General features: G+C 37.0%; 1 protein-coding gene across 1 annotated transcript in view; it reads left to right on the top strand.

The window, feature by feature from the left end:
- DARS1 (aspartyl-tRNA synthetase 1) overlaps positions 1-17,591 on the top strand; it is a 37,773-nt gene extending 20,182 nt beyond the window's left edge. Inside the window, exons 6-16 of the mRNA XM_082285499.1 lie at positions 822-902; positions 1,352-1,411; positions 9,189-9,300; positions 11,079-11,213; positions 12,092-12,239; positions 13,156-13,302; positions 14,304-14,346; positions 14,982-15,062; positions 15,591-15,702; positions 16,091-16,162; positions 16,968-17,591. Of these exons, the coding sequence (XP_082141625.1) occupies positions 822-902; positions 1,352-1,411; positions 9,189-9,300; positions 11,079-11,213; positions 12,092-12,239; positions 13,156-13,302; positions 14,304-14,346; positions 14,982-15,062; positions 15,591-15,702; positions 16,091-16,162; positions 16,968-17,059 (1,083 nt within the window). The 3' untranslated portion in view covers positions 17,060-17,591. The remainder of the gene's footprint in view (positions 1-821; positions 903-1,351; positions 1,412-9,188; positions 9,301-11,078; positions 11,214-12,091; positions 12,240-13,155; positions 13,303-14,303; positions 14,347-14,981; positions 15,063-15,590; positions 15,703-16,090; positions 16,163-16,967) is intronic.
- The last annotated feature ends 1,480 nt before the right edge of the window (positions 17,592-19,071 follow it).

The raw sequence follows: 19,071 nt of genomic DNA, 5'->3' as shown, positions 1-19,071 counted from the left end.
TTTGAAATCTAAAGTTCCTGGAGCTTGTGCTGTAGGGGTGGAGGAAGTGTAACTTTATAATTTGTTTAAATAGAAAGCATATTTAAACCTTTATGTAATATCCTTTTTTTTGTAAAGGTTTTTGACTAAACTGTATGCTTACAATACAGCTGAAACCCCGTCGCCTCAGGAGGAGAGCACAATGGCTATTATGGCAGTGAGATAAATTTTAGCTAACAGCATTGGGGAAAACCTGCAGATTTTGAAGAAACATTTTTTAGTATGTGTGCAGATTATCCTATGCTTGATTTTTCTGAAAGAACATCAAATTCACTGCTGCTCTATGAGCAATACTAGACCGTAAGGCACAGCAAGGTGGTTTTCATTCTCTGATTGTATTTTAGGTATCTCATAAATTTTTGAATCTGAAACAGCTCTTTCAGCTATATTCAGATGATAAGTAAATAATACATTAACAAGGAGAAGAACAGGATGATCTTGCTGGAACCAGAACCTAAAACTCACTGAAATTTGGTATATTCGGAGCTGGCATTCAAAAGGCTTGTCCCTCAGGCTCGATTGAACTTGCTCAATTTGGTGCTTCCCAGAAGAAAAAAAAAAATATACTTTAAATCTTTCAAAGGGAAAGCAAGAACTAAGCACTTCAGTATTGTCAGGAGAATGCACCATGTATCTATCTCAAGTACTGGAATAAAATCACAGCCTTAGAGCGAGCAGCCTATGCAAACACTGTTTCAAGTCTCTGCTAGAAATATCCTTTTGTAAATCACACCTCCTTTTGAGCAGAACCCCATGCTATTTCTGTTCTTTCTCAATTTCAGATCTATGTGATCAGCTCAGCTGAACCCCGACTGCCCTTACAGCTGGATGATGCTGTTCGACCAGAAGTGGAAGGAGAGGAGGTGAAAACTTTGCATCCTCAAATGCTTCTTATTGTCTTTGTAGCTGAACAAAAGCACGAAAGCCAGGCAACTTCCTTAATGCGGTGATTCTGGGGGTTTGTTAGGCTTGCATTTTACTTCCTTTGTGTATCCAGAAGCGTGTTCAACATCTCTATAGCTTTGATGTCTGCTGAACTGCAGTAGAAGGTCAAAACCAGAGACTTTCCAGTCTTGTGTGTGTCTGCTGCATCCTCATAGTTGGGTTCTGCCTCTGACCTGTGGGGGAAGTTACACCTTAAACTTCGCTATGCTGCCAGTGTGCTGTATGTTCTCTCTAGAATGATATAGAAGTTCTGCTGAACACAGAATTAACCTTTGGTTTTTAGCCAGAGGGTGGTTTTTGTTTTGTTGAAGTTTTGGTTTTGTTTATTTTTTGGATGTATGTGTATTCACCATGTGCTTTTGCACAGGATGGAAGAGCTACTGTAAACCAAGATACAAGACTGGACAACAGAATCATTGATCTGAGGGTAAGGAACATGCAGTGTTGCAGGCTTGGCTTCAAGTGTTTATTCTTCATATTTCTAATCCATGAAGCAACAAAAGTCATGGATTTGATGGAATTGTATTGTTGGCCAGAAGAAAAATAAACATGTTTTGTGGTTTTGCGTGGTATTATGAAAGCACAGGATTTTTGAATCCTAAATGTTCGCCTTTGCTGACATTAATTAAAGAGCATATATTGGTAGTTCAAAGGCAAACACTGATGATTTGACATGTGGCCATGTACATCCGGGCTTTTATCTGCAAAAGTCAAAGGTGACTGAATAGGGACAATTTAGAGACGTTTTTTCTCAGATGTAGTTTTTGTTATCCAAAGCCTGTAAAGAGCTTGGTTTTGAAGTATAAGATGGAAGTTCTGAGTTCTAATGGGCAGTTGAGGTGCTCTAATGCATGTCTTGACAGAGAAATTGTACCAGGCCACAATACCAATCTCATTCTCTTTGTTTCTTCCACAGCAGTCATGTATTTTCCTTTTTTTTACATGAAACACCTTTCTTTATCCAGGTCATAGAGACCCAGCCTTCTGTGACCTTCACAGACCTCCCAAATATTTACCATTTCTGATCAGCAGCAAAATACTGTCTACTAAATTACTTACAGAACTTTGATTCTTTTTTAATGAAACAGCAGCTAACACTTAAGTGTGTAAGTAACTAACCATTACTGACTTGAGGCATCCTGGCCTTTTCCCAGGCTTTTTAGCCATTTCAGGCTCTCCACAATAAAGTTTTAGTCAACATTGACTGAAGACTGTGCTTAGCTCTTTTTTTTTTCTTTTTCTTGATATCTAGTACTGCCTTCTAGTTCTTGATAATGGCAGTTTGGCAGTAAATCAATCTTTGCACCTGAGAAATGAAACAAAAAAGTCATTTATTGGAAAATTTGGAAAGGTTCTGGCACTGAGATATTTAAAGCATTTCAACATCTGATCTCCATGTTTCAGCAACTAAAACTACTTGTGCCAATTGTTTTACTTGTACCAAAATTAATTGCTTTTCACTTGACCTTATGTACCATACTGAGTAACTTCAGTTTGTGATTACCTTTGAGGATACTCAGTATCTCATCATATTGGTCTCTTCATCTGTCTTAAATTAAGCTGTTAATGAAAAGAATTCTATACTAATGATTGAAAGTGAAAATCATTTGAAGGATCATCATCTTATGTAGTGCTAAGGCAGTGTACTGAATTGAGGGGAGAAATCTGGGATGCTTGAAGTGCAAGCTTTATTTGAACATCTGGTGATGAATAAAAATAACCAACAGCACTCCAGAGAAACCTAAGAAAATCCATTAAATTGAAGAAACACCTGTATAATAAACTGGAAGGAGCCATGAGCCCCAAAGAGATCAGAGAAATTATACAAAGGGAAATAACATTTAAAAATACTGGGTGAAAATGGCTTGGAGGTATCCTTGGCTGTAATGTAGTTGAGGGTATCTGCAGAGCAATGCCTAAGAAGGTAAATAGTAATGGGAAAAGAAGGAAGACGCATGCTAGAATAAACACAAGAGATGGAATGGAAAGGGCTGGACTAAAGTTCTTCTGTCCCTGTACACATCCAGTAGTCTGGCATGACCCTACCAATACTCCTGAAATATCTTTGTCAGTACAGCAACAGGGCATTAGTTGTCAGTATTCTGCTTGGAGGGTGCAGCTGGTGACCTAAGTGGATGTTGCTGTAACCTCTTCTAACTGGTGTGTCCCAACCATTGTTGGGACATCATTTCTTCAGCAATGTCTAGCACCTTGTTTTGAGCTCTGAACCTTAACTCTGTGTTAAGGAGCTGTTTTCCTCCTTAGTTCCAACAGCTGCTGCAGTGTGGTGCTAAACAGCTGTGTCATGTTGAACAGGAATTCAGGTTAGCTTTTGACGGAATTGGTGGAAGGATGAAATGCCAGATCTCAGTACTTCATCCTCTGCATACACCTGTGGCTGGGTGTGATCTGGCCACAGCTTGCCCGTGGTCAGGCTTGGGTATCTGTCTTGCCTTCCTCCTCTGCACAGGAAGAGTTTCTGTCTCAGACTGTGTCACATTTCTGTCTGTCTTTTCTGTTGCACCTTTCATTATTTGTTTCAGAACAAAAGCAGATTCTCTGTTTTTTAAAGGGAGTGCTGAATAAGCAGAAAAGGTATTTAGTGAAGAAAGGGGAAATTTCAGTGAGAACATGTGCATGTAAATATACACATATATATATGTATATATCCTAAGCATTGTACATAATGGAATCACAAGAGTAGGAATACAAAGAAACTGAGATAGTAGTAATGGATTTTCAATGATTTGGTTCCGTAGACTGAAGCTACTGGAGTACAAATGGGGCTTCAAAGAGCCTTTAGTGTTTCAAATGCACAGCATAAGGAGGCATGTCCTAAGGAGGATTGGAAAACATGACGTGTTATCTGAAACCATTGTTCCCATAGCTGTTCCTTCTAGGAAAACCAAGTCACAGGCAACAGGGAAGAAATTTTAACGGAATAGTTCTAACAGATGATGTGATGATCTGTTCCTACTAGTGTGGGAGGGAGTCCAGCCACAGATAAAAGTATCATCTAGTTCTGGTTTCCTCAGTGCCCCAGTTTTTTAAGGAAGAAGGAGGTCACTGAACATCATAAATAGGGACACTTATTTTGAGAAAGATTTAACAAACTAAACGCACAGATCTTGGTTAGGCTCAGACTAAAAGAAGTGCTTTGTATGCAACTAGAATTATTTTTGTCCATAAATGCAGTATGTAAAGTAGTTAAGTAATTAGCTAATTTTAAATAGTTATTAACGAAGGAGTTAATTGGATGGGGCCAAGTCGTGATAAAGTGGAGCTGTGAAACTCAGTTATTACATGAATGAAAAAAGCTGGATTTCTGAAAATAGCATCACTCCACCCAGCTATGATGTATACCAAGGAAGGTTTGATTGTGATGCAATACAAGGAGTGTAATTAATAATAAGGAAATTACATTAGTGGAGATGAAAGATGCAAAGTATGTTGCAAAGATTGCAAGACTTCCACTCTTGTGTACATGTGAAAGTAGACTGAGTATTGCAGTGAATTATTAACAGTCTTGCATTTTGTTTGCTGAGAAAGATCTCTCAGAAGTGTCTGGTAGTTCGGGGTTTTTTAAGGTTAGGTATGGGAAGTACTTAAATGCCAAGATGCCAAGCTACTGCTGTAGTTGTTATTGTGATGTATGGAGAGAAAATGGTGTTTATTTAGGGCTGAGGGGTTTTGAAAATCATTTCCAAAGAATGATTGCTGGGGAAGAATGAACTTGTTCTTGGTGGGTTAACTCATAAAATACAGATCACACACTTGGAGTAGAAAAGTTGGTGTTTTAGAGAAAAGAGAGCTGGTAAGAAGAAAGAAAAGTCCTTGTATAGACTAGATTTTCTTTCACATAACCACAGGTGACTGTGAGGAAACCACTGTTGACCTAAGTATCTGTTTTTTCACGATGGCTTAATTAAAGTCAAACCACTTGATCGGAGAGATGTTTGATTTACCATTAACTTACCGAAACAGTTTAAAAGGGCAAAGTAGAACCCTGATTCTGTTTTTAAATCTCTACTTTTCTGCTGTTCTTGAGTTTCACTGAAGTATTCGGTGGTGTGTAGACTTCCCATGTCTGTAAAAAGACCTGCAGAAACTGTTATTTCATGAAGTTCTGTGGTAGATGAAAAGCAGTGAAGAAAAGACCTGTGAAACACTGATTTTTGTAGTTTGCTTCTTCAAAATACTGGTTCAGGTTTATCAAGTTTTACATTGTTTAAAATAAACAATGAAGAAACAACCAGTGAAAGAAACACTAATTCTTGGGTTTTACTTCTCAGATTGTCTTTGAAAAAGTCTGAAGAAAAAATGAATTCAGATTCACTCAGGTTTACAATGGACCTGACCGATGTCCTTGCTCTGGCTTATTTTTTATGTTCAGCAGGACTTTTATCTTAATGGTATCTGTCCAAATGTGACTTGAATTATATGCCGTTTGCAGTCCTGTTGCTGCAGTTCTGTCTGCTAATGCCCAGCTCATTGAGACCAAAGCAAAGCCATTTTAGGGTCAATATTATCCTGTTTATACTGCTCAGGGTAGAGCATTAACATTAAACTGTATCTTTAGTAGTTTATGGATGTCAGACTGTGTTACGTGATAATCCAGCTGTACACTGATCTTAATGCACTTTTTTTCCAAATACTTGATTACTTCAAGCTTGATTTCATTGTGTTGGATTCAATTTCCTCATTGCAAAAACTATGTTTTTCCTGACTGGTTCCAAGCGGTAATGAACAAGCAAATGCACAATTTATTTTCTTGTGGGAAGTGATTTGGCAGTGAGTACATACACAGTCCCAGTCATTTAGACAACAAACTCCATGTTCATATATTCTTATACTGTAAGTAATATTGAAATTTGAATAAAAGCTGACTTCAGTCACTTTGGGGTTAAAAAAATGTTATTTAACAGAAATTCTATTTTCTAGCAAAACCTTCATTTGTCCTATATATAGTAGAGGAATTGCAAAATTAGTTACATTATTTAGTGTATGTTACTTAAAAGAATATAGATTACATTATTTAGCCAATTATGTATTTAGTGGTTGCTCCTGGTGGAAGATAGGTAGCTACAGCAGGCAAACAGGAAAGCAAAAATGAGGGGAGAGCAGAACAAATCCTCCAGCTAATGTGAGAGTAAAGAGAACGTTCATAACTTTTCATATCTCTGTGTCGGTCTCACCTCTCTGAGATACAATCACTGTGGTTTGAACTGCCCTCAATTCCACTGAAACACATTTGGTAGCACACGTGCCTGTTGTTCTGACACTGCATCTTGTGCCAAATGAAAAATTATAATTGTTTTTATAATCTTACAGTGCTCAGTTTTATCATTAATATCTTCCTTTGTGGCATCTGCATAATAAACACACAGGTGAAATTAGAGTTAGGTTATGACTGAAACTTGTACTTCAGCATTGTTCTCCAAACTTTTCTTCTGTTGTCTGTAACAAAGGAGATTATTGAAAATAATGAGTTTTTCTGTAAAATTAATTTTGCAGACTGAACTAAAACATTAACATTGTTAACGGCAACAGCATTTAAGTCTCATAAGTTTGTTTCTGTTTCTCCTTAACTCTTGAAGGAATATTAACTATCTTTGCCATAGTCTCAGGTAAGATAGTTTGTCAGTATGTATGTGGAAGGGTTCATATTGGAGTAAACACTACACAAAAAGAATGCCATGTCAAAATCTTTTTTTAAGACAAAGGTAAAACTCAATTAATTTTGGCAGCTGTCTCTATCTTTAGTTTGCTGTATTTTACCTAAGTGTGGAAGCTCAATTTGTGACTGTGTTACTTACCATTGTACCAAACATGTTGCTATATATACCAGCATCTCAGTTACTGAATTATTTTCTTCAAATTAATTTGTTCTCTTTGTGTTCTGAACATCACACCAGTGCAAAGAATGTTACTATATCTGAAAAGTTTTTTCTCCATTTTTAAAATACTTGGAAACTGTAGTGGCACGTAAAACTTTTGAGGCCATTGATACAACTCCATTGCACATTGTCAGATGCAGTTCTTTAGGAGCTTATCTCAGATGTCTTGGTGGTCTGTTTAATTCTTACAAGGGGGCTGCAGTATCACAGATTCCAACAGTTATCCATGTTGGCAGTCTCTGAATGAATGGACACTGAAACTCAGCCACCTTTGGTGAAAGAAGAGTGGTCTTGTCAGATCTAATTTGAGGTATAGAGAATTGCAGCTTGTTCTTGGGCTGTAGTTAAATAAAAGCTTCAGTCTCCAGTTCTATGAATTTGGCTGGTTTCATAACTGCTGTTTCTAAGCATAATTTATCATTATAGATGGCTTAGGAAGACAGAGTCCTTGCCCTGCATCCTCACAAAGGACAGGAGTTGCTGCCTGATGATCCTTCATTACTGGAGAGCTGTGTTAGGTGTTGACTGGCTGTGTTTCTTGCGCAGTTTTAGGTCAGACCATGTAATAGCTTTCAGACCGGGTTTAGCAACCAGTTTTATTTTTCCCGGGACTGTTTGACTTAGGACTGTGTTCTCACCTGCTCTGGCATGAAACTACTGTTGGTTCACACCAAATGTAGAAGAGGCACTGTTTCTATCCTGCTTTATGTAAATGTTACGCATCTTCTCTCAGCAATTTTAGATGTGTCTAGTTCATCAAAAACTTTATTGGGAAACTCAAATGCGACTGTTAAAGTTGTCAACTCTTTCACCTTTCAAGTAGGAGATGGTTAAGAAAAAAAATCCCTTTGAATCATCCTGGTACTTGGATATAACACTACCAAATTTTGCCTGTAACTCAGGCAGTCTTGCCATAGGTCTGATTCTGGGAGACCAATGTGAAAAAAGTGAAAAGGTGAAAAACTTTTAGGGTACTTTTGTAACTGTTGCTCAAAACCTCATTTCCTTCATTTTGAACATTTGGAGTAGCGGCTGTGGTCTATCAGACATGTGGTTTATCAGACAGTGAGAACTGCTATTATTTACTAGTCTCAACCACTTACATGCCTGAAATATTTCATTGGTCAGCTAAAATGGCAAATAACTCCAAACAGCTACAGATCTGCAGTATTATTGCAGTTTTCTCTTTGGGTTTGTTGGTGAAGGGATATCTTTATCTTGAAGAGATGATGGATGTGGCTTTATTTCAGCGTTTCTACTGACAGTCTGTCTAAATTTGGCTGCTTATATAATTTGTTTTGGTTGGGGGTTTTTTGTTTTGTGGTTTGGTAGGAGTCATGTGAAAAAGCCCACAAAGCCTTTCTTACCCTAACTGAAAAGCTGGGTGAAAGAGAAGTAAACAGTGCTGTGACGCAGGTTGTCGTAAAGAGCTGTTCTCTTGGTCGTTTGCAGGAACTCGTTGGTCTTTTTGTACCCTTTTAGGTTACTCACTGTCACGTTTGAGATGCTGAAAAGCACAAAATCAGATATGGGTTCAGAGCTGATGCCTTGCAGTCTTTGCAGCAGTCACTAAGGTGGTTGTTTATTCTTCATGCCAGAAGTGTTCAGGAACGTTTAGTGTAGCAGCTCAATTGTGTCACATGCATAAACAAAATGATCGATTCAGCTAAATCTGCTTCTGTTTTCAGCTAAATGTACTTTTAAAGTAACGTGAAAAAAAGAACTGCAGTTCATATCAACAGGTGTTACGTGGGCTGCTTAAATGTTGGGAGTTCAAACCTTGGGGTTTGGATGTTTTTGTGGCAGTGTTGTACGTGGTTAACGTGTGGCTGTGTTTTTACATGAAAAATGTTGCATTTGGTAGCCTTTAACAGACAGACATTTCTACCTTATGTAAGTTATTAATGGCTTTGCTTTTATCATGCACTGTGTATTCTGCAGCTGTTCTAGTTTAGTGTGCTGAAAGCTTTTTAATAGATTTAGTGCTTTTATTCAATTTCTTACTATAAAACCTTTATTTGCAGAAGCACATCTCGTAAATCAGTTATTTTTTTAAAATGTAGAATTGACCAGAGTGCCTCGTTTGTAACTGAATGTGCTATAAATTTAAATTAATAATTTCTTTGGTTTCCTTTGCTGTTTCCTTCTGTGTAATAAACAATTAGTGATTTGGACTTTTTGCTATTTAGGCAGATACAATAATCAGGTATTCCTGAGGGAAGAGATTCATCCTTCCAGCTGTTCAAAAGAAGTAATAGAGTCAGGAAAAACTAACTTAGGATTCATTATTTTATCTTCTTCTTATAGACCTCCACTAGTCAGGCAGTCTTCTGCCTTCAGTCTGGTATTTGTCAGCTTTTCCGAGAAACTCTTATTCGCAAGGGATTTGTGGAAATTCAGACTCCCAAAATCATTTCAGGTATTGTATATGTGATCCAGCTGTTACAGGTGTGCTTCTTTTCCAGTTGCTCAGTGTACCTATCTGACAAAAATGTAGTAAGTTTTTATTTAAAAAACATAAAAGTTTTCTTTCTATCTTAGATGCAACGTAGCAAACTTCTAGCAGGTGTTGAGTTGTTCTTTACTCTTCTCCTGACTGGGGCTGTTAAAAGAATGGCAAGAAAAATACTATATATACCTGGTTTATGTAATTGGCAATTAATTATTTAATCTTGATCACATGCATTATTCTTCCAGTCAGTGTTCGTTCTCAGTGTTGAGCACTGCCTTTTCCATTCTCAGTATAAAAAAATAACACTCTAATTTAGATTAAAAGCAGATTCCATCATAAAGATGTAGCAAAAAACATGGTATAAAATATGATGCCATTATATGGCACAATTTGTCACTTCTTTAGCAATGAGAATGTGGCAAAATACAAGGTGGTAGACCTTTTTCTTTTTGAAAATGTGGAATAACAGCTTCAGCCTTAAAGTCTGGAAATGTAGATTTTGCTTCTAGTTCTTTTGGTTTGCTGTATTGTTTTCAAAAGTCCAATGCCTTGATTTACTGATGGGGGTTTTTCTTCTATCTTATTGGTGCTCTTTGAGGTTTTATTGATGCCACTAAGATACATGGCATGGAAAATTAGAGCAGATCATTTGTGTTATTGTGTTATTATTTGTACATTTATAAAGTGCACACATTTTGCTTACTGAATTTTATGCTTCTGTATTTATATTTTGGAAGGCAGCTCTCGATTGAGATAAAAAATGAGCTTTTTTACAAAATGCATGTAAGCAACTATTCTTTCAACATGAAAATTGTCATTGAACTAGAAGATTGGATGACTTTTTCCTATGGAGACAGTTATATAGTATGAAGTACTAAAAGGCTCCCAAGTAGTTTATTTATGTAGGACCTTTGAGGAAGTGTGCAGTTTGCCTTTGAAAGCAAGCAAGCTTTCAATCATCAAAGGTTGGATGAGACCATATTTTGTAAAATCAGCTAAGTCAAGTCAATGCAATCCTTATTAAACTTACAATTTAAACATCATAACTGTTTTAAGATTGGAGGGTTTAAAAGTTACCTGTGTTAGGCCACTGCACCTGTCATGTCACACGCTGGGAACTGGCAAGGTAAAGTGGTGCAGTTTTGGTAGGTGCTTTGCAGTAAGGAATACAAATGCATGTGATCCTTGTTCCTGTAGCTGTCTGTGAAAATTGCCTCAAACTGAGAAGAAGCTTTATGGCTTTGGCTTATGCCCTCTTGTAAAGCTGGTATTGGCTGTGAGAGATATTTATGCCTTCAGTTAGAGAGGATGGTCCTGGCGAAACAGGATATGCACTTTGATCTTAAGCTCTGCAGTGAACCCATGGCAGCCTGAGCAGCTGGCAGAGACTGGTTTCCACAAAAATATGGGGGTGCTGGTAGATGTGTTGATACAGACATGTATTCTCTGCTGTTCTCACTCTAAGGTGAAGGTCAGCTGGAACAGTAACATTTTAAACTACCCCAACTAAATTTGCAGATTTGCAACGTGTGACAGTCCTGAGCTGCAAAATTTACCTTGGCATGAGTAGATGGATGCAAATATATCCTTTTCCTCTTACATGCTTTGAAGAAAAATCTCTGTCTGGTCTTTAAATGTAAGACCAATAATCTATCATTCTACCTCTGTTTTATTTTTTACATGTTTATTTTAATAATTGTTTAATTTTATTTCAATAATTCCTTATTAAAGCACTTGCTTTCCAGCTGCCAGTGAAGGAGGAGCCAATGTGTTTACTGTATCTTACTTCAAAACCAGTGCCTACCTGGCTCAGTCCCCACAGCTGTACAAGCAGATGTGTATATGTGCTGACTTTGAAAAGGTTTTCTGCATTGGGCCAGGTAAGAAAAGCTTTGCTTTATGTGATGTGTGAAGTGTGCCCTGGTGGCTTTTAGCAGCTGTGGTACAAGTAAGATAACACACACACACACTAAAGCTCTGAATGGTTTCACTTGGTGTAGTTTTATTTGCCAAACACGAATTTCAGCTGAGCCGACTGATGACAGTAAAGTTGACAGAGAAGTTGCTGTACATGTACCAAACAACATTACTTAGAACAAGCTTACTTTTAACTGGGCTGTTAGTTAATAATAAAAAAAATGAATGAATTCTAGTCCCATGCTCTTTCTCAGAAGCTGATAGGACATAGCCTCTTTAGGTGGTAATACAACAGGTTTTCTTCGAAGACCTCAAATGGTTTAAAGATACATAGCCTCTAAATGGTGGAAAACAAGTAAATAACAGTGTATAAAACAAAAAAAAAAATTCCAAGTAATTCAGAAGATCTTAAATTTCTTGGTAATCACTAACAGATGAGTCATGGTTTATGGGAAGACGTGTTTATATTAGACTCATGTACCCATCCCAGAAGACACACATGTGTAGAAGTCCATTTCCTGTGAAAAAGGCGGTTTTCAAATCTGAAAGTTCTTGTGTGCTTGCAGACTTGTCTGTTTTTTCCACTTGTGTCTGTGGGTCTAACTGGAGATCCTCTCTATGGGTTGTGTCTGTCTTGTATCCTTTGAGTACTACAGCTGCAGTAATGCTGTCACTGTTATAAATGATGCTCTGAGGCTGCTGGTTTCATTTGTGTCTTTCAATGAGAATTTTCACGTCTAAAGTCATCATGTCTATCTAATCCAAATGCTAATGATTGCTATTTTTGCAACTGGAATGATAATTTCAGGTCAGTTAGGATTTCTGTTGTTTACTTTTACAGTATTTAGAGCTGAGGACTCCAATACACACAGACACCTGACTGAGTTTGTTGGTCTGGATATTGAAATGGCTTTTAATTACCACTATCATGAAGTGGTAGATGAGATTGCAGATACCTTGGTGCAGATATTCAAGGGGCTTCAGGAAAGGTAATAAGAGCACTTCCTTCTTTTAATGAGCAACTTTCTTTGTTTGACATCTCTTGCACTGTGGTATGAAGTAGGCAAACCTTTTATCCTCAGATCAGATGATCATTGGCAATCTGATTTACAGCACAACTTCAAAACATATTTTTGCTTTGCTCTCAACTATTTCTTTGTGCCTGACTTTTAAAGTTCACTCAAGCCATAGGCCAGTAAACTACTTTTAGCATCTCCTGGAGTATGCTGGCTTGCACTAAGAAACTTGCTGTCTGCTGTTGAAAGGACTTCCTAAGAGTAGTGATCCGTCAGTTATTTAGAATGTCCTTCTTTTTGTGCCACTACTGGTGGATTTTTCTATTTCAAAAATTATTTTAATATTTACTATATAAGAAAGTTTTCCTGAATAAAAATTACTGTACCAGCCTGCATTTGTTCCATGATTAACAGCAAGGATTATTTTCCATTATTCACAGTCTTAACTCATTAAAAAGCCAGGCTAGAAGTTTAGAAAGTGGTTTCCATTTGCTTACAAATTAGACTGTTTTGCCAGCAGAAATGCAAATCTTTATCTGTCCAGAGGGAAATTTCTTGTGTATATTTGGTTATTACTCAAATCAGAAAAGAACCCAGGTAAATACTACAAATCAAAGGTATGATTTCTCGGTGCCTTTACTGTGAAAATTTGACCTAGTCGATTATTTCTTACAAAAGGAATTAAACTGAATAGTGAAATATCAACATCCTTGAAGTAGATGCATTAACTTTGTTGAAACAATTCATTACAGAATTTCTCCAGAAGTGGCTTTAATACAGTTTTTATATTGCAAGAGGGACCTCTTGTGGCAAAATCACAAAATCATTATTAGGTGCAAGTTCTTGACTATTTTGTATTTGGCTTCTGTTCTTGTTTCTTCATCTATAGATTCCAGACTGAAATTCAGACAGTGAGCAAACAGTTCCCATGTGAGCCATTTAAGTTTTTGGAGCCAACTCTGAGGCTGGAATACCGTGAAGGTGTGGCCATGCTGCGAGAGGCTGGTGTGGAGATGGGTGATGAAGAGGATCTGAGGTACTTGGCAGTACCTTGACTGTGTCAGAGTTGGGAAAGTGGTAGTGAAGTGTCATTTTGTACTGTGCACCTGACAGCCCTCAACAAGGAATCACAACTGTTAGAGGAATAAACAGCACTTCTGTCCAGATCTCTTGACAAGTAAATGAGTGGATGTGAAAATAGTCCTTTCTTTTAATGTAGACTATGGGTACAAACTCTGAAATCTGAAAGAAAATAACCGACAACATAAAGTGACAGCAACTTGAATCTTCTAAGGAAAAGAAGTGTTTGTGTGTCCAGCAATTGCAGTCCTTCACGTGAATTGTCACACGTCTTTGAATAGGATTAAACAAAAAAATTCTGCTGCCTTAAGGTCTTTCTTTTAGGTAACACCTTTCCATTTCTTCCTTCCACCTCTCAGGAAAATGATTAAACAATCTTGATAAATTCCCATTAATTTACTGAGAGATGGTTTAATTAGCAGTTTATATATAAACTTTACTAAAGACATTTAATGAATTAAAACATTTCTGTTCTACCCCATAATATATCCAGCACCATTAGGGTAGTGTGTGATTTTAAATTAAATGATCTGTGCATCAAATAAAGTTTCAATCATAAGAGTTTGATGGAGGAAAATTGTTTGCTCAACAACTGTTCATGGTGTTTCTCACTTACTGTGTCATACACAAGATGTATGGCAATAGGAAATAGAGTACACAGTTCTTCAGTAATCACAGTATGGTGACTAGGAAGAAGTTATATTAAGAGCAAGAATATTTTTAGGTACCAGTTAATTTAAGGGATTTCTAGGACCAATACAAAATATTTAGAAACAAATAAATATACTTTATTTTTGCAATTTCTGTGTGCACAACCCAGAAAAGTCAGAAACAAGTACTAGATTTTTAAGGGTCAGGGTGCAGCAGCTCTGTAGCTTGTAATCTTTTGGGCATTATGAAGTATATAAGCAGTACAAATTTAAATTACTTCATTTTAATGTTGATAATCTTTTTCAGCACACCTAATGAAAAACTCCTGGGACGCCTGGTAAAGGAAAAGGTAACAATTATTTTAGAACAAATAAATTTGTCACTGAATCTGAAACCTAATGTTGTAGAGTTGCGGGATTGATGTAAATACCTACATGTAGACAGTATCTCAGAACATGCAGAAGTTGTGAAGAGTTGGTGATTACCTTTTTTTAATTATCTGACTGCATTCCCATTTTGGTGCTGTGTATTTCATCTACTGTCAGTTTTGTCTTTGTCATTAATAAGCTGTTTCAAACCATTTTCAATCTTTTATATTTATTTCTGTCATATGTTGTGCTGAGGACACCAAACAGGCTAGTGTGTTCCAAAGCCAGTTCTTAGGAGAATTAAAAAAAAATAAAAAGGCAAACCAAATTCTAACAAAATCTATGAGAAGATGAGATCTTTGGGAGGAAAGAAGAAAGTACCTGTTAGAGCAAAACATTTTACTGCTCAACATTTGTAAGTTTACACAAGAAGTAGTATTGAAAAACTGAGAAAGAATGCACCACTTTTATTGAAAACTTAGACAATATTGTGGGAAGTTATTGGGGAATTTTTTAAAATTTTATTTCAAAGATTCACTGGTTCTGTCTTTCTCTTGTAATTTGTTCTTTGTGTAGTTTTCTCTTGTACTAATTGTTCTAAATTACCTTCTTTCAGTACGACACAGACTTCTATATTCTTGACAAATATCCTCTTGCTGTGAGGCCTTTTTATACAATGCCAGATCCAGCCAACCCTGTAAGTAAAATGCCTTCTTGTTGTCAATGGGGTTTTTTTCCTTTTTTTTTTCCTTTTTTTTTTTTTAATTATTCCATGTAGGGATAACTTGACAGTGCAGATAAAGTATATTTATATGACCATAGAATCATTGAATGGTTTAGGTTGGAAGGGACCTTAAAGATCATCTAGTTCCAGCCCCCCTATGATCTGCTGTTAAAATTAAAATTCTGATAACAAGATCAGGTCAGGGTTACATGATTTGTCAGATGTTTTCAGTTACTCTTTACTGGTGAAGACATACCAGAAAGAAATGAGCAAAAGCTGCAAGAGCTTTATGAAGAGATCTCCATGGTCAAACACTGCTGCCATCACTGAAAAGTGGCAAAAAACATTCTTCCAGGGCAGCAGACACTTTAAGCAGACACTTCAGGAGAAAATAGTCATTTTTACAGCTTTGGGTATCGTAAGTTAAGTTATTGAGAGGTGAATATTTGCAACGTATGCAGTAACTGTAGGTAGGAATTAAACTCCTTTTTGTGTTTCCAGAAAACCTCAAACTCGTATGATATGTTCATGAGAGGGGAGGAGATCTTGTCTGGAGCTCAGAGAATTCACGACCCCCAGCTGCTGACAGAAAGAGCAAAGCATCATGGCATTGGTAACAAGACAGTTTAAAAGAACATAAGTCATGGTTGGATTTGTGTCCTTTAGAGGAAGAATTTGGGGCAGAATTTGTTATATGAGTGGTAAAATCACAGTACTGTCTCATTCTTAATCCATCTAATTCTGTTTGACCATATAGAGTGGGGTATTAAGAAGCTAGTGAGTCTTCCAGCAACACCTTGCTGAATAGTTATTAACAATATCATATAACAGAACTGTTACAGTCATAATTTCTAGATAGCCCTGGACAATTTATATGTTCAGTGAGTAAAACCTCACTGTTAGTTTGTAAATTTTTTGTTGTGTTTGTAGTCCTGCAGTCACTTGTCTGTTTGGCTTGGGATTTATTAAGCAGGTGAGAAACCAATATTTTTCCTTTCTAGATTTGGAGAAAATAAAGGCTTATATTGACTCCTTTCGGTTTGGTGCACCTCCTCACGCAGGTGGTGGAATAGGTAAGTATCTGGTTTTTATTTAGCCTAACTTATACTGCTCAGTCTCAAGGAGAGCTCAGTATAAAATTCAGAATAGTGACCTTGTTAGGTAAATTAGTGGGGCTGTTTATCCTGGAGAATTTAAGGAGAGAAGCTCAAATGTAAGGATCATCATAAAATAAATAGGCAAAATATTAATGGCACAGTCTGGCAAGTTTAAAAAGGAGGTGATCACAAGCAAGGGTGCCACCTCACTAGCCAGGCACATCACTTTCAAATCTGACCAATGAGGAGAATTTAAGGAAGCAAGAAAAGTGTATTATGTATGGATTTATCAAAGTCACCATCATACCAGCAGGCACTGGTCTCTGTGTATTTGACAAAGCTGTTTTGTAGTGAGGAGAAATAAGTGATTGCTTCTTCTGTTTGGGAGCATGCAACATTTGCAGGTAATCCAATATAATTTAGGCCAGTTAGAAGTGACACCAAGGAAGCTGAAGCTACATCTTTTCTTCAGAGTAGATGGTCCTTGTGGCAAGGTACCAGCCAAACAGGAGATACCACAAGAATTAACCCTGGGTTCAAGCTGTTCCTGGTGGAAACCTTAACGTAGGAGGTGTATGGAAGAACAAGTGTGCATCTGGTTCCACCCCATCATGGCTGGGGTGCTTATAGCCCTATGGATTAGGAAGTTCCATAATGGGAACAGCTCACGCTGTGCTCACACTGCTGTGTGAGGCTGGCTTCAGCTGGGAAGCACCTGCAGCTCCTTAAGGGTTTTGAACAAAGACTGACTGTGTTGCTGGGCTGTTTTTCTCTGTTGTAGGGCTGGAGAGAGTAACCATGCTGTACCTGGGGCTGCACAACGTCCGTCAGACCTCCATGTTCCCGAGGGATCCCAAACGCCTGACGCCCTGACAGGAGCTGCTCTGAGAGTTGGGAATGCTCTGCCAGGCAAATAGGATCTGGCTGCAGGCATAGCCCCTGCTGCTGATGAACGTGTATTGATTGATTTGAGCATTATGATATGCAATTAAAAACAAAATTCTCCTTTATTAAGTGCCACAGTAATTTTTTTTATCCTTAGTTGTTTATTTAAAGTAAACTATTTTAACGGATCAAGACTCTTTGTATTGGCAACTGCACATTTTTAATGAAAATGGAATACTTTGAATTAGTATTTTAGTGTCACATTAAATCGTATCATTTTTCTAAACATTTTAATAAATTATGCAATAACCATTTTGCATTTTTAACTTACATCAGCAAGATTGAATATTCTGAAGTACTGGCTCCGAGATAAAGTGGCTGGATGCTTGCAATTTAAAAATCTGGAGAGACCAGGCAGTTGATCATTTACATGAGTGTCAGGTAGGGAAGCAGGTGAGAACATTCTTAACAAGAAGTCTTCATAAGAAGTTGTTAAAACAGGTTGAAATAAAGCTTACAAAGTAAATTAGATACAAATCTGTCTGGTTTTTTTGCTTTGTTTCCTCACAAGATAATAATGAATCAATAAGGCTTTTTTGGTTTGTTTTTTTTACAGATGTAATAACTGTCTAAAGTTTAGATTTATTTTCTTTCTATCTCTTCCCCCTTTTTTTTTTTTTTTTTAAAGCTGTATAAAATCCATAGGCATGGTCTTTATTTTATGTTACTATTTGAGAATGGTTGCAAGTTTGCACATGCTCATGGAATACACAAGGGAAATATAATATTCTCAGAAAATAAATGGATAGTGAGTTTGAGAGCAGGTCATGTGTTTTCCTGCCTGACCCACCCTCTGGGCTAACAAACAAAACAAGGATTTCATGCACCAAGGAAACAAAACCCAAATTATGTAAGCTACCCTATTTCAGAGGTTTTTTTAATCTATAAATGCTGTGAACAGCCCATATTTGTGCACGTAGAGAAACTTAATGTTTCTGTAAGGCAGAGTACTTCTGAAATTCTTTGTAGACATACTTTTTCTTAGATTATTCACTTACTTGAACTCCTCAATTTGTAGCAGTGCACAAAGCTACTTCTCGTCGTCCTCTTCCTCTCAACCCAGAGGATGTTCCTTACATTTGCAGAGGCACCAGTGTATCTGAAACTTCCTTTTGTGGACTGCATCTGAGAGTTGGTTTTCAAATTTAAAACATTTTGTAAGTGTTGCTGCCAAAGACCAAAGGATTAAATTCCTGATTTGGGTACTGCAATAGTTACTCTAATACTCATACATATTTGTAATTCCTGACTTAATTTTTGTTTAACATTTTACATGATCAAGCTTTCAGTAGGAGGTACGGTTTGGATGATTCTGTGTTATTGTTGCTACCTTGATTTTTAAATGTCAGAGAAGTCACATATTGGTTCTGCTACAGAAAGGTCAGTGAGGCTGTGTATAAATTGTATAGAGTTTCACAAAAGGGCAAATCATCTTTGCAGCTGCCATTGAACAAGACTTAATTTTAATGTCTTATGACAAGAGTTCTCCATTAGAAAACAATCATACTAAAGGTCAGGTAAAGTACTGGAAATGTAGAAGTTAAACTTTGTTTAGAAGTCACACAATTCAAGGAATAACACTTTGGAGCTTTGTTTATGAGTCTGTTGTAATTAATTTACTGTGGAATCCTCCCCAAATTATTAACTTGAAAATCTTACATTGTACCCAGTTGTACTTTGCAAAGCTAAATGGATTATAAACACAGCTCATTGTCACAGACTTAGTACTGATGGATCCAAGTTTCAAAACTGTTGTTTATTTAGCTAAGCCAACTGGAATGAATTTGATTTAATTACTTTTGTTCATACAGAACTGGTAATATATTCCACTTTGGATGTGCATTCTTCTAACCAGGAGCAAAATTACTGACTTAAATTTCCTGTCCACAAAAAAATATCCTGGGTGCTGTTTCTTGCTCTATATTTGGCAGCAAGTTTTG

Source organism: Coloeus monedula (genome assembly GCF_965178545.1).
Source record: "Coloeus monedula genome assembly, chromosome: 7".
Classification (NCBI taxonomy): domain Eukaryota; kingdom Metazoa; phylum Chordata; class Aves; order Passeriformes; family Corvidae; genus Coloeus; species Coloeus monedula.
Note: the sequence above shows the minus strand (reverse complement) of the source record. Positions and strands in the feature narration are given on the sequence as shown.